Below are 16,163 nucleotides of genomic sequence, written 5' to 3'. Positions count from 1 at the left end.
TCCCTCATAGTGGTGCCCCGCACAGCAGTCCCACATTATCCATTCCCTCATAGTGGTGCCCCGCACAGCTTCCCACATTATTCATTCCCTCATAGTGGTGCCCCGCACAGCAGCCCCACATTATCCATTCCCTCATAGTGGTGCCCCGCACAGCAGTCCCACATTATCCATTCCCTCATAGTGGTGCCCCGCACAGCAGTCCCACATTATCCATTCCCTCATAGTGGTGCCCTGCACAGCAGTCCCACATTATCCATTCCCTCATAGTGGTGCCCCGCACAGCAGTCCCACATTATCCATTCCCTCATAGTGGTGCCCCGCACAGCAGTCCCACATTATCCATTCCCTCATAGTGGTGCCCCGCACAGCAGTCCCACATTATCCATTCCCTCATAGTGGTGCCCTGCACAGCAGTCCCACATTATCCATTCCCTCATAGTGGTGCCCCGCACAGCAGTCCCACATTATCCATTCCCTCATAGTGGTGCCCCGCACAGCAGTCCCACATTATCCATTCCCTCATAGTGGTGCCCCGCACAGCAGTCCCACATTATCCATTCCCTCATAGTGGTGCCCTGCACAGCAGTCCCACATTATCCATTCCCTCATAGTGGTGCCCCGCACAGCAGTCCCACATTATTCATTCCCTCATAGTGGTGCCCCGCACAGCAGTCCCACATTATCCATTCCCTCATAGTGGTGCCCCGCACAGCAGTCCCACATTATTCATTCCCTCATAGTGGTGCCCCGCACAGCAGTCCCACATTATCCATTCCCTCATAGTGGTGCCCCGCACAGCAGTCCCACATTATCCATTCCCTCATAGTGGTGCCCCGCACAGCAGTCCCACATTATCCATTCCCTCATAGTGATGCCCCGCACAGCAGTCCCACATTATCCATTCCCTCATAGTGGTGCCCCGCACAGCAGTCCCACATTATCCATTCCCTCATAGTGGTGCCCCGCACAGCAGTCCCACATTATCCATTCCCTCATAGTGGTGCCCCGCACAGCAGTCCCACATTATCCATTCCCTCATAGTGGTGCCCCGCACAGCAGTCCCACATTATCCATTCCCTCATAGTGGTGCCCCGCACAGCAGTCCCACATTATCCATTCCCTCATAGTGGTGCCCCGCACAGCAGTCCCACATTATCCATTCCCACATAGTGGTGCCCCGCACAGCAGCCCCACATTATCCATTCCCTCATAGTGGTGCCCCGCACAGCAGTCCCACATTATCCATTCCCTTATAGTGGTGCCCCGCACAGCAGTCCCACATTATCCATTCCCTTATAGTGGTGCCCCGCACAGCAGTCCCACATTATCCATTCCCTCATAGTGATGCCCCGCACAGCAGTCCCACATTATCCATTCCCTCATAGTGGTGCCCCGCACAGCAGTCCCACATTATCCATTCCCTCATAGTGGTGCCCCGCACAGCAGTCCCACATTATCCATTCCCTCATAGTGGTGCCCCGCACAGCAGCCCCACATTATCCATTCCCTCATAGTGGTGCCCCGCACAGCAGCCCCACATTATCCATTCCCTCATAGTGGTGCCCCGCACAGCAGTCCCACATTATCCATTCCCTCATAGTGGTGCCCCGCACAGCAGTCCCACATTATCCATTCCCTCATAGTGGTGCCCCGCACAGCAGTCCCACATTATCCATTCCCTCATAGTGGTGCCCTGCACAGCAGTCCCACATTATCCATTCCCTCATAGTGGTGCCCTGCACAGCAGTCCCACATTATCCATTCCCTCATACTGGTGCCCCGCACAGCAGTCCCACATTATCCATTCCCTCATAGTGGTGCCCTGCACAGCAGTCCCACATTATCCGTTCCTTAATAGTGGTGCCCCGCACAGCAGTCCCACGTTATTCATTCCCTCATAGTGGTGCCCCGCACAGCAGTCCCACATTATCCATTCCCTCATAGTGGTGCCCCGCACAGCAGTCCCACATTATCCATTCCCTCATAGTGGTGCCCCGCACAGCAGTCCCACATTATCCATTCCCTCATAGTGGTGCCCCGCACAGCAGCCCCACATTATCCATTCCCTCATAGTGGTGCCCCGCACAGCAGTCCCACATTATCCATTCCCTCATAGTGGTGCCCCGCACAGCAGTCCCACATTATCCATTCCCTCATAGTGGTGCCCCGCACAGCAGTCCCACATTATCCATTCCCTCATAGTGGTGCCCCGCACAGCAGTCCCACATTATCCATTCCCTCATAGTGGTGCCCCGCACAGCAGTCCCACATTATCCATTCCCTCATAGTGGTGCCCCGCACAGCAGTCCCACATTATCCATTCCCTCATAGTGGTGCCCCGCACAGCAGCCCCACATTATCCATTCCCTCATAGTGGTGCCCCGCACAGCAGTCCCACATTATCCATTCCCTCATAGTGGTGCCCCGCACAGCAGTCCCACATTATCCATTCCCTCATAGTGGTGCCCCGCACAGCAGCCCCACATTACCCATTCCCTCATAGTGGTGCCCCGCACAGCAGTCCCACATTATCCATTCCCTCATAGTGGTGCCCCGCACAGCAGTCCCACATTATCCATTCCCTCATAGTGGTGCCCCGCACAGCAGTCCCACATTATCCATTCCCTCATAGTGGTGCCCCGCACAGCAGTCCCACATTATCCATTCCCTCATAGTGGTGCCCCGCACAGCAGTCCCACATTATCCATTCCCTCATAGTGGTGCCCCGCACAGCAGTCCCACATTATCCATTCCCTCATAGTGGTGCCCCGCACAGCAGCCCCACATTACCCATTCCCTCATAGTGGTGCCCCGCACAGCAGTCCCATATTATCCATTCCCTCATAGTGGTGCCCCGCACAGCAGTCCCACATTATCCATTCCCTCATAGTGGTGCCCCGCACAGCAGTCCCACATTATCCATTCCCACATAGTGGTGCCTCGCACAGCAGTCCCACATTATCCATTCCCTCATAGTGGTGCCCTGCACAGCAGTCCCACATTATCCATTCCCTCATAGTGGTGCCCTGCACAGCAGTCCCACATTATCCATTCCCTCATAGTGGTGCCCTGCACAGCAGTCCCACATTATCCATTCCCTCATAGTGGTACCCCGCACAGCAGCCCCACATTATCCATTCCCTCATAGTGGTGCCCTGCACAGCAGCCCCACATTATCCATTCCCTCATAGTGGTGCCCCGCACAGCAGTCCCACATTATCCATTCCCTCATAGTGGTGCCTCGCACAGCAGTCCCACATTATCCATTCCCACATAGTGGTGCCCCGCACAGCAGTCCCACATTATCCATTCCCTCATAGTGGTGCCCCGCACAGGCAGCCTGAGCACCGATGTACTAAGTCTACCAGAGTGATAAGTAGAGAGAGATAAATGCCAACCAATCAGCTCCCCACTGTCAGTTTTTTTCAAACACAGCCCATAGCATGGCAGTTAAGAGCTGATTGGCTGATACTTTATCTCTCTCCAATCTCCAAGACTTAGTACATCTCCAGCCAAAGCCTTTAGAGCACACATAGGTTGGCAACTGTATTCTGGTCTCCATCATCATCCGCACTTGTTTTATAAGCAGCCCCTGATCTGAACAGTCTCCCGCTCCCAAGCTGTTGGCGTGACAGAGGCCATCGCTGCTACAACAGCGATCGCAGTCTGAAACCCTTTACGCAGTGCGCTCGTGCAGCGGACACACTGCTCCTGTGCAACCAGTGAGATGCGAAAGCATCTTACTGGTGCGATGCCTCTGCCTGATTCACAGGCAGAGGTGGCCGAGGGGTGGGAGGGGCCTTCCAACGGCGTTAGGACGCCATTGGGGGGGGCGTGGTCCGGTCAATGCAGGCATGTCTGGACCGTTGCGGGGGCGGCGGTTGCGTGACGACCAAGAATGCAGCGGTTAGCCGCCTGCCAGCGCAGGTAGCGAGCTACTTGGTGAGTGTGAAAGCATCGCCGCCATGTGATGTTTTTGCACCTGTGTGTGTGTGTGTGTGTGTGGGGGGGGGGGGGGGGGGGGTAGGGCTTTACGTGCAGGGTGTCACCCTAAACCCCCCCCGCATGTCAGAGAATCTAATCGTAGATGTGCTAAATGTATCACATCTACAATCAGGTCTGAATCACCCCCTATGTTTTACATCGAGATTGTGTTAATGTTTCTTTGTTTTTTTATTTTTGTTTTTGTTTTTTCTCCGTTGGGTTAAATCTAAAGGTAAATCAAGTTTGTTGTACTGTACATTGAGCAGATGATTCAATTCTCTTTTAATTAACCAGGGGTATCTACTCTTTCAGGATGACAAAGACAGCGATTCCTCTAAGGAGCCTTTGGATGACCTCTTCCCTAATGATGACGATGATCAAGGACCAGGAAGTAAGTCCTGTCACATGTCATGCGCACTTTATCTTCCAAACAGGACTTCCTAATGAATTGTTGATTATGTGTCTCACTCTCACCCTAACAATTCTGTATCCATACAGGTAGGAGGGATGTTTAGATGATTTAAGCCTTAGAGCAGAGGTTCCCAAACTGTGTGCCGTGGCTCCCTGGGGTGCCTCGGGACACTTGCAGGGGTGCCCTGGGTTGGTGGTCCAGGACCAATTCAAATTATTCATGGTCAATATAATAGGTAAAACCAGTGCTGGTGGCTGCCAGTCATAAAATATGTGGCCAAACAGAAGCAAATCTTGTCCCTCACCACACACCTGACCCTAAGGATGACATATAAACGCGATCTACTTAATGTAATATTTCTTTCTAAATTTCTCAATAAGAAATATTTGGCCTAGGGGTGCCGTGAAAAAAATTCTGATATTCTAGGGCGCCGTGATTCAAAAATGTTTGGAAACCACTGCCTTAGAGCAATGAGCGCAGTTGTAATTCGGCAGCGGCCAGAGGACCGCAGACTTCTTCAGCCTGATGAAGTTCTGTCCGAGATGCTACGCTTTTATTCAGCTGTACTTATTGTGCTTAAAGGCTGTACAGTCTATCAGGCTGTGTTGGCACAGTACTGGCATCAGGCTGTACAGTCTATCAGGCTGTGTTGGCACATTACTGACATCAGGCTGTACAGTCTATCAGGCTGTGTTGGCACAGTACTGGCATCAGGCTGCATAGTCTATCAGGCTGTGTTGGCACATTACTGGCATCAGGCTGTACAGTCTATCAGGCTGTATTGGCACATTACTGGCATCAGGCTGTATTGGCACATTACTGGCATCAGGCTGTACAGTCTATCAGGCTGTGTTGGCACATTACTGGCATCAGGCTGTACAGTCTATCAGGCTGTATTGGCACATTACTGGCATCAGGCTGTATTGGCACATTACTGGCATCAGGCTGTACAGTCTATCAGGCTGTGTTGGCACATTACTGGCATCAGGCTGTATTGGCACATTACTGGCATCAGGCTGTACAGTCTATCAGGCTGTGTTGGCACATTACTGGCATCAGGCTGTACAGTCTATCAGGCTGTGTTGGCACAGTACTGGCATCAGGCTGTACAGTCTGTCAGGCTGTATTGGCACATTACTGGCATCAGGCTGTATTGGCACATTACTGGCATCAGGCTGTATTGGCACATTACTGGCATCAGGCTGTACAGTCTATCAGGCTGTGTTGGCACATTACTGGCAGGTGATGGGTACTTTCAGATTTCGGGCAGCTTTCAGAATTTTCTTGCTGTCCAGGCACCTTCCACTGAGTCTTAGTATGGGGACTGCCACCCTCAGCATGCATCACCTACCTTGAACGGTTTTATGAAGAGTGTATTTTCCAGTTATTGAAAAGCATTAAAAGTACACTGACCACTTCTCTTATAGTCTGTTATTTGCTCTCTTGCTTGCATATTAAACCTGATGAATCCACTGCACTGATTACAGTACAACAACAGCACAGCAGTGCGGCCGCTGCAGCCCAACAAGGTGGCTACGAGATCCCTGCGCGATTAAGAACCCTCCATAATCTGGTCATTCAGTACGCCTCCCAGGGCAGGTATGAAGTGGCTGTACCTCTCTGCAAGCAAGCTCTCGAAGACCTGGAGAAGACCTCTGGTCATGATCACCCAGATGTTGCCACAATGCTCAATATACTGGCTCTGGTATACAGGTCAGTGGCTTCTTAGCAGTCTCAGGAACAGATCTGTGTACTTGTATCATAGCGCAGGAGCACACGGCCAATCCGTGGCTTTCCAGCCATTGTACCACTGCGGTTCAGTGCAGCTGCAGAGCCACAGATTTCTTAAACTAGGCTGACCATATTATCCCTTTAACCTGGGATGCTCAGGAATTACACAGGTTCTGTGGCTGCTTAAAACCAGGTGACATGCAGACTTGTCAGCCAGCCACAGAACCTGTGTAATCCATGGGATCCGGTCTCTAGGTCGACACTATCTAGGTTGACCACTATTGGTCGACAGTAACTAGGTCGATAGTGTCTCTTGGTCGACAGGGTCTAGGTCGACAGGTCTAAAGGTCGTCATGAGTTTTTCATGATTTTTCTTTTTTGAACCTTTACATACTTAACGTTCCATGTGGACTACAATTGGAACGGTAATCTGTGCCGAGCGAAGCGAGGTTCTGCGAGGGGACACGGTGCACTAATGGGGTTCCCGGGCACTCTACAAAGAAAACGACACCAAAAACCCCATAAAAAACTCATGTCGATCTTTTGACCTGTCGACCTAGTTACTGTCGACCAATAGTGGTTGACCAAGACACTGTCGACCTAGTTACTATCTGCCTTCCATACCACACCCGTAATCCATGAGTGTCCCAGGGTAAAGGGATAATATGGCCAGCCTATAGAGACACTGTGATTGGATGTTACTGGGACCCAGAGAAGTCATTTAGGTATAGAAGTACAAAGCTACGTTAGTGTTTTTCCTTACATTTTCTCTTATGTAGTTGCCATTGGTAGCCGGATTGTGTGATGTGTGTGTCTGATTGTCTGACAAATCGGATTATTCATCTTCAGTTGTTTAACAAACTTTTCCTCGTTTCCAGGGACCAAAACAAATACAAAGATGCTGCCAATCTATTAAATGACGCCCTGGCCATTCGAGAGAAGACCTTGGGAAAAGATCACCCAGCGGTGAGTGGTCAATTTCTGATTTCCATCTCTTATCTTCCTTCTTATGTACCACAAAATCAATTTGAGTTCTTATTTTGCTGAAAAAAACTTTCTTTTATAATATTTTCCCACTTCAAAAAAATAATAATTTAACAGCCATTTGACCTAATTTAAGTACCCCAAATATTTTTAATACGACCTATATTACACTTCTGTACTGTTGTCCTAGGTTAGTGTAACATTTTTTGAACTACAGGCTGATTTTTCACTTTTTCACTGATTTTTCTTGTCTCAAGTCCCATTTTCGCACGTTTGGAATAGGATAGGGCAAAAAAAGGAACATGCATACACGCAAAAATACATTTTCACGTGACAGACACGGAAAACATTTGCAAAATATTGCTGCGATTTTGTGGCTAATTTGGTATTACCCTGTATGTTTTACTACACAATTAGAGAAAAAAAAGCTAAATAAACCTGTACACAGGAAACGTGTTGCTGGAAGGCTTTGGCTGCTGTCACCGGGGCAATATACCCTTATTAAACCCATTATATAATCTTTATTGGGGTAAAGCTGCTGCTCTAACCAAACTTTGCTGCTTTAAGAATGGAGACATTCTACTATTTGATTTTGTACATTGTATAATCGTGGAATGATAATTGTGTCCATACAAGAAAAAACGGACAGACTTTGGGCCTAAATCAGACCTGGTCGCAGCAGCAAATTTGTTAGCTAATGGACAAAACCATGTGCACTGCAGGTGGGGCAGATGTAACATGTGCAGAGAGAGTTAGATTTGGGTGGGGTGTGTTCAAACTGAAATCTAAATTGCAGTGTAAAAATAAAGCAGCCAGTATTTACCCTGCACAGGAACAAAATAACCCACCCAAATCTAACTCTCTCTGCACATGTTACATCTACCTCCCCTGCAGTGCACATGGTTTTGCCCATTAGCTAACAAATTTGCTGCTGTGATCAGGTGTGAATTAAGCCATCTGATTGTTCTCTGTTTAGAAAACTAAAATGTGGATTATGGGTTTGGGTATAAAACTGTCCTGCGGGTATGATTTATTTTTGATTTATTAAGGTTCTATAAGATATGGATTCATCTCTTTAAAGCTATTTAATTGACTTATAGCAAATCCAGCTTTTTAACGATGCCTAACAAGACAGCTCTTGTGCTGCTGTAAAGGCCAATTATTCTAGGTGGCAGCAGTAATACATGCAGATAATGTTACAAGGTGAGCTGAATTTTATTTTTCTAAAGATCCTAAAAAAATATTGCAACACTGCAGATATACGCGCACTGCACGTGGCACTGCCAGTGCTACAGAACAGCACGTTTCATGATTCTGAGCCATCCAGTGCCCGTAACAGTGAGAGCCGCCATTGCTGCGTTAGTCATTTTAGTCTCCTACTCTTGCAGACTGTAATCAATCCTTCATTTAGGCGCCTCTTTGCCAACAATGATCTATTCCTATGCTAAGATGTCGGTGGCAGCGTCACTGTATGTATGCTTGCTGGAAATCTGATGCAGTAACGGACGCAGGGCTCCTTTGTACTGCGGTGATAATCGCTGCTTTCTTTTTTCCACATCTTGGCCGAAATTGATTTTTTTTTTCTTCAGTGATCTACGCTTGTCCTTGGGGACCCTTTGTACTTTGATGTGATTGTGCTGAGATTGCTGCCTGTGGGTATTAAGCAACGTCTTCCATTTTACAGGTCGCAGCTACACTTAATAACCTGGCGGTCCTCTATGGTAAGAGGGGGAAGTACAAGGAAGCAGAACCATTATGCAAAAGAGCCTTGGAGATCCGGGAAAAGGTAAGACTGAGAACGCCAAGTTACTGCATCTTCCTATAGGACCGTGATGGTGAGACGCTGTGTGATAAATAGTATTCCTGTAACTCTACCTGCCGTCACCAGCAGAGATCCTGTGTTTTCTCAGAGAGGGGGTTGGCTTTTGTTTAGTTACACAGTACAGTATTCTACTATCTTACATAAGGTGACCCCTTGGGGGCACTGTTGCACTGGGGTGTGTCATAAAGGAACCAGTCTAGCAGTTTGCACCTTTGTTAAAGTATCTGTCCCCTGTGCACGGTGGTGGGCAGCATTTTGTGGCCGGTTGCAGATTATCCGTCCAGGAGTAATATCATGGAGGTGTCCTTGTGTTCTGACACCACCATTATTTCGCTTCTTCTGGTGTGTGCTAAGTTATATCCATGTTTTACAGAACACTTCCAGAAAAATGAAAATGGATATAACGTTGTGCTCCTTGGTCATTAGACAGTCTGCCAGACTCATCAGGGTGTCACTTGTAGCTGGGTGGACAGCAGTCACAGTTTGTCCAATAGGCGCTGGTATCGGGAGATCTATGGCCAGGATTCCGGCTGTCAAAATACCAACAGCGGTATCCCGATGGTAACAGTACCGGCAAGGGAACATTTAGCAATGTATCCCTTTTTCTTAAAACACCCCCCCCCCCCCCCCCCCCCCCCCAACCCTCCTTTCCCATAGCCTTAACCTAACCTCCAAACAGGGACTGATCTAGACTTTTCTTTAGGGGGGAGGGTTTTACTGTTTAATCTGGACTCCTCCCTCTACAGTCCCAACTCCTCCCATCTGCAATCCTAACTCCTCCTCTCTCAATTCTGACTGAACTTTTTGAGTGAGACTGAGATAGAGCTTTGTGATTGTTCTATGTACATGTGACTGTGCTATGGGGTAATTGTATTTATTAGCCCTAGTACCCACACACCAGCAAGGGAGGGGCAAATGCTCTGTAACCCTTGCTCTCCTGGCTCCTCTGTGCTGCTGTGGTATAGGCTGCAGCACATCGTTCTGCCTCCGGCTCTCCCCGGAGAGCTCTCTTCTGCTCAAAAGTGGGCGTGGCTATGACTGTGTTGGGGGGGGGGGGGTCGCCCCCTTCACCCCCCTAAATCCGGCCCTGCCTCCAAAGCCCCTCCATCCCTCCAACACCCTCTGCAGGCTAACCCTTTCCAGTGATGCCTAACCCACCCTCCCCAGGGGTTCCTAACCCACCTCCCCCACAGCCTATGCCTAAGCCCCCTCCTATCCCCCACAGCCTAACCCGTACCCTCCCCCCGCAGCGTAAACCTAACACCCCCCCATTCCTAAGATTGTCAGATTCCAGTGTCGGTATTTAGACTGCCGGAATCCTGTCCGGATACCAAATCAAAACCCTGGCTGAATTCCTGTCTGCTTTCCAAATGTATACCCAGCTATAGTTGTATAATGTTTCTGTTCTGTCACCATCGCCGTATACTGATCACTGGTTTATGTGCAGGTGCTGGGGAAAGATCACCCCGATGTAGCCAAGCAGTTGAACAACCTGGCTTTACTGTGCCAGAACCAAGGAAAATATGAGGAAGTGGAGTATTACTACCAGAGGGCACTGGAGATCTATCAGACCAAACTGGGGCCAGACGATCCAAACGTGGCAAAGACTAAGAACAACTTGGTAACTTGGCTTATTTGTGTCCCGTTACCCCTTCTCCAGCTGTGTGAGGTGGTCATTCCGAGTTGATCGGTCGCTAGCAGTTTTTAGCAGCCGTGCAAACGCTATGCCGCCTCCCACTGGGAGTGTATGTTAGCTTAGCAGAAGTGCGAACGAAAGGATCGCAGAGCGGCGGCAAAGTTATTTTGTGCAGTTTTAGAGTAGCTCAAAACCTACTCAGCGCTTGCGATCACTTCATACTGTTCAGTTCCTGTTTTGACGTCACAAACACGCCCTGTGTTCGCCCAGCCACGCCTGCGTTTTTCCTGGCACGCCTGCGTTTTTTCGAACACTCCCTGAAAACGGTCAGTTGACACCCAGAAACACCCACTTCATGTCAATCACTCTGCGGCCAGCAGTGCGACTGAAAAGCATCGCTAGACCCTGTGTGAAAGGGTTCACTACGATCTGCCGGCGGCCGGCCTTCCGGCGACCAGCATACTGGCGCCGGGAGGCCGGCCGCCGGCTTACCGACAGTGTGGCGAGCACAAATGAGCCCCTTGCGGGCTCGCCACGCTACGGGTACGGTGGTGCGCTACGCGCGCCACACTATTTTATTCTCCCTCCAGGGGGGTCGTGGACCCCCACGAGGGAGAATAAGTGTCGGTATGCCGGCTGTCGGGCTCCCGGCGCCGGTATGCTGGTCGCCGGGAGCCCGACCGCCGGCATACTGAAGACCACCCGTGTGAAACTACAACGTTCGTTGTAATGGTACGTTGTGTGTGCGCATTGCGCCGCATGCGCAGAAGTGCCATTTTCTTGCCTCATCGCTGCACAGCGAACGAATGCAGCTGGCATTCAACTCGGAATGACCCCCTGAGTCTAATGATCATGTTCTGTGTTTGAAGGCTTCCTGCTACCTGAAACAAGGCAAGTTCAAGCAGGCGGAGACCTTGTACAAGGAGATTCTGACGCGGGCACACGAAAGGGAGTTCGGATCAGTCGATGGTAAGGATTGTGATTTACATAGAACTAGTTATGTTACATATCATGGTAAAGCAGGTGATATTGGACTAATCTATGTATAATCTGCTGCACTTTATGTTGGCGTTAGTTGGCATTAGACCTTTTTATAATCCGTGGCTAAAGACCAATGAAATTCACCTTTTTACCATTTGGGTTAATGGGAAAGGGTTAAAATTGTCTGTGAAAGACAAGGCCTAAGGGCAGCTTTTATAAACCTACGCATCCCGGCGGGTTGGAGGTGAAAATTTAAAGCGGCATTCGCAATCAGTGTAAAGCCTGGCATGCTTTGCACTGACTAGGAGTGCTGCTTTCAATTTTAGCATCCAACCCGCTGCTTACAAAACCGCCACTTTGTATATAAAGCCCTTTAGACGTTCTAGTCCCTCGTATATTATACTACTGTATGTTAGACTATATATTCTACACATGGCTAGTAGGGGAGATGAAATAATACTGTGTGTAAGGCTGGTATGTCTCGTGTCTGATCGGTTATGTATGTACTCCCCTACGTGGCCATTCGCCCCAATGACCGCTCTTGTATCTAGGCCAGTCCTTAGTCTACAGTCCTGGAGAAGTGTGCAGAAGGGCTTTGGTAAATTGCAAGGGGATCAAGACCGCAGTAATGGTTCTGGGTGGTAGGCTCTGCAAGCAGATTTAATGACCATTATGTGGTCAAGTAGACTAGTAATATGATTATTATATATTCTTATTTATTATTAGGTTATGTTTTATATACTGTATGTGTGCCTTTAACACTCTATTTAAGTCCTGCATAATGGTGCATGAACGTCACCCTGACCTCCTTCATAAATGTATCCACCAATTAAATTGATGCCCTTGTAGCGGTCGATTCAATTCGCAGTGCAGCTCCCGGGCCAATCTCGCCACGGACTCGAAGATAAGTCAGGAGGTAGCATAAGTGCGGTATATACAGTAGCCGCACTTGTGTCGCTATCCAACTAGGAATCGACGCCGTAATATTTCTATAACAAATGGTAAATCTGTATAGGTACAGTGGATGTGTTAGAATCTATAGGAGGAACATATTTAATTATCTTTGCTGATTTTTCTACATATTTTCTTCATGCCTTGTAGATGAGAATAAACCAATCTGGATGCATGCCGAAGAAAGAGAAAAATTCAAAGTAAGATTTGGTCATAAGCTGGGCCGACCGTATAAAAACAGCGATGGACCATGATATGTCATCCCTTCACACATTCATCTGGGTCCTTATAATGGACTGTGATCAAATGGTGTTTTGCCTTATTGACCAATTCAAAATAAATGAATTACAAAATAATCAACGTGAGAACAATATCTAAACAGTTAATGTTAAACATGCCACAGGCTTGTGTGTGTGTGTGTGTGTGTGTGTGTGTGTGTGCTCGCACATTTACAAAGAGGACTCAGTCCCCCCCGTCCACCATATATATGTTTAGCAGCAGCCATAGGAACAGATTGTGATGGCAGCACAACATGATCTATATAATTAGGGTAGCTTTACGTCTGTACATAGCATGCCTTAATCCCCCAATATCCCAAACTCCCACATTTTTGAGCCCGACTGAGATAGTGACACTTTTGCTTTCTGATGGTTCAGTGTACACAAACTTTGTATCATGTACACAATTATAAAAAATATTGTATAAAATCACCATCAGGCTGTGTGTATGAGGTGTATACAAAACATAAATGCATTCTGTGTGTATACTTGGGTCCCATCACCAAGACACCTCATTATGGTATGCAAATATTAAAATACGGGAAAATCTGATATCCAAAATACTCAACTTGTAATGCATATTGAGGTCACTTAGTGTTTCCTGGTAAATGTTGTCCTGTAGTTACCTACCTCAATGTTTTACCCATGCCTGACTGGAGATGTGGTCCCCAGACGTGAGCACAAGATCCTAAGTGTGGCTTCACCACCTCTTTGATACCAATTCCTCTTTTATACAACCTAATAGCCAATGGATCCCTCCCCATTGTGTTGTTCCATTGTCTATCTGCATTGACATCATCTGAAATAGTGATCAACCTCTATTTGTTCCCCTGCAGTTCCCTGTCCCCCTACTAGAGACTGATGAATGTAATCTAAATACTCTATTGTACACCCTTCACTCCATTGAACTTGATCAGACCATATTTCTCTTTCATCCATCTGGGGGACGCTGCGCCATTACTTGTGGGTTAGAGGTGTCCATATTTTCCTAGCTCGCTTCTTACTACTTAAACTGCTCCTTTAGTGTCTCATCCTTCTAATCCCTCCTACTATCTGTTGGGGTTCCACAAGTCTCTGTTCTTAGTCCTCTGCTTTTCTTATTGTGTGCCATATATATTGGTAAGCCTATTCACTCATCCAGCCTCTAGTACCAATTCTACAGTGATGATACCCAAACCTACCTCTCCTCGTCTGTACTATCTTGTGCAACCAACTCTTCCTCTGCGATTTACACATGGATTTACCAGTACCGCCTAAAGCTTAACATGTCCAAACACAACTCATCTTCCCTCCTCCGAGTCCTCACTTTCCTTCAAATCTCCCTCACCATCACCACAATTTCTACAGTCCCCCAAACCTGACTCCATCCTATACTTTTATTCTGATCAGTCTTTTTCCAGTGGTATCCGGATGATCGATCTACGTACACTTTCTAGTTCGTTCGACACCATGTGGTCAACGGGTACAAAAGGTCAACAGTGATTAAGATTGACAGGTTCAAAAGGTCAACATAACAATGGTTGACACATGGATTTTCACATGTTTTCCCAACAGTTGCTTGATTTACAATCTACGAGGATTACGATTGGGAATAGTAACCTTGACCGAAGCGTGGTGAGCGTCTAGGTTTCTACTGATGGTGGTCACAGAACATGAAATATACAGGATGTGGCCAGAAAAATAAAACAAGTTGACCATTTTGGTTTCAGGTTTTTGACCCTGTCAATAGTTTGTACCTGTTGACCATATGGTGTAGACCTATTGACTGTCTATCTTAGACAGTATAGCTCTTCTATACCACATACTTTCCAGTTGGATCACCTCCACTTTACAGTCTCTCATCTTCCACCTTAACTGCTGCAACTTCCTGATATCTGTCGCTCTCTTCCCCCAGCTTACGCCGCTCTACTCTCACTGGTAGACATCTGGTGCACCACTTCTCAAATCCTCTCGCTGGCTCCCTGTGTCCTTTAGAATACAATTCATTACGTACTCTTAATGACAAAGCCTTCAAAAATGTTGACCCGTGCCACACATCATTATTCATAGTCTGCGACTTTATACTGAATACATTGCCACAAAAATTCTGATACTAGCAAAGTTTGATGCAACGTTGAGGCGACAGTGCACAACACATGAATTGTGCCAGGCGTCTCACACCATATTGCGCAAAAAGTACACACATGTAAATCACAACTCTCCTATGAAAATGTTCTCCTTCATAGGTCTCCCCCTGACCTGTGCCTAATATTTTCTATGAGCATCTCAGTGACTCCTACAAGACCTCTCCCTTGTCACCATTTACTTAGGAAGTTCCCCACAAGGCCCGATCAGCATCTCCAACAGCCTGAACATTTTTAAACACTTCCCAAAAATACACACATATACTGTATATTACGGGTGTGGTATGGTTTGAAGACCACCTGTATATTACAGCTGACATTACTCCCTATACTACTTGGGAAGTTCCCTACAAGGTCCAATCAGCCTCTCCCATAGCCTAAAATGTTTTAAACACTTCCAAATATTACGAATATATACCTATGTTGCGTATACTAATGCACCTATACGCCTACCCCTCCCACCTATACTACCAACAATAATACTGACTCAAACCCCCACTAATACACCCTCACACTTACCCCTACTCCCACCTATACTACCCACACTAATGCTCCCTAACACCTACCCTACTCCCCACCTGTACAATTCACACTAATACACCCTCACACCTGCCCTACTCCCACCTACACTAGTACACCCTCACACCTACCCTACTCCCACCTATACTACCCACACTAATGCTCCCTAACACCTACCCTACTCCTACCTATACTATCCACACTAATACACCCTCACACCTACCCTACTCCCACCTACACTAATACACCCTCACACTTACCCTACTCTCACCTATACTACTCACACTAATGCTCCCTAACACCTACCCTACTCCCACCTGTACTATCCACACTAATACACCCTCACACCTACCCTACTCCTACCTACACTAATACACCCTCACACCTACCCTACTCTCACCTATACTTCCCACACTAATGCTCCCCAACACCTACCCTACTCCTACCTATACTATACACACTAATACACCCTCACACCTACCCTACTCCCACCTACACTAATACACCTTCACACCTACACTACTCTCACCTATACTACCCACACTAATGCTCCCTAACACCTACCCTACTCCTACCTATACTATCCACACTAATACACCCTCACACCTACCCTACTCCCACCTACACTAGTACACCCTCACACCTACCCTACTCTCACCTATACTACCCACACTAATGCTCCCTAACACCTACCCTACTCCTACCTATACTATACACACTAATACACCCTCACACCTACCCT

The 16,163-nt window shown here is 47.7% G+C and overlaps 1 protein-coding gene across 9 annotated transcripts in view; it reads left to right on the top strand.

Annotated features, from left to right (window-relative positions):
- KLC1 (kinesin light chain 1) overlaps positions 1-16,163 on the top strand; it is an 88,810-nt gene that overhangs the window by 46,149 nt on the left and 26,498 nt on the right. For all 9 annotated transcript variants that reach the window (XM_063948519.1, XM_063948517.1, XM_063948520.1 and 6 more), the window contains exons 4-10: positions 4,297-4,375; positions 5,884-6,109; positions 7,006-7,093; positions 8,796-8,897; positions 10,381-10,554; positions 11,439-11,538; positions 12,652-12,701. In XM_063948519.1, the coding sequence (XP_063804589.1) occupies positions 4,297-4,375; positions 5,884-6,109; positions 7,006-7,093; positions 8,796-8,897; positions 10,381-10,554; positions 11,439-11,538; positions 12,652-12,701 (819 nt within the window). The remainder of the gene's footprint in view (positions 1-4,296; positions 4,376-5,883; positions 6,110-7,005; positions 7,094-8,795; positions 8,898-10,380; positions 10,555-11,438; positions 11,539-12,651; positions 12,702-16,163) is intronic.

Source organism: Pseudophryne corroboree, chromosome 12 (genome assembly GCF_028390025.1).
Source record: "Pseudophryne corroboree isolate aPseCor3 chromosome 12, aPseCor3.hap2, whole genome shotgun sequence".
Taxonomy (NCBI): domain Eukaryota; kingdom Metazoa; phylum Chordata; class Amphibia; order Anura; family Myobatrachidae; genus Pseudophryne; species Pseudophryne corroboree.
This window is presented reverse-complemented; position numbering and strand designations above follow the sequence as displayed.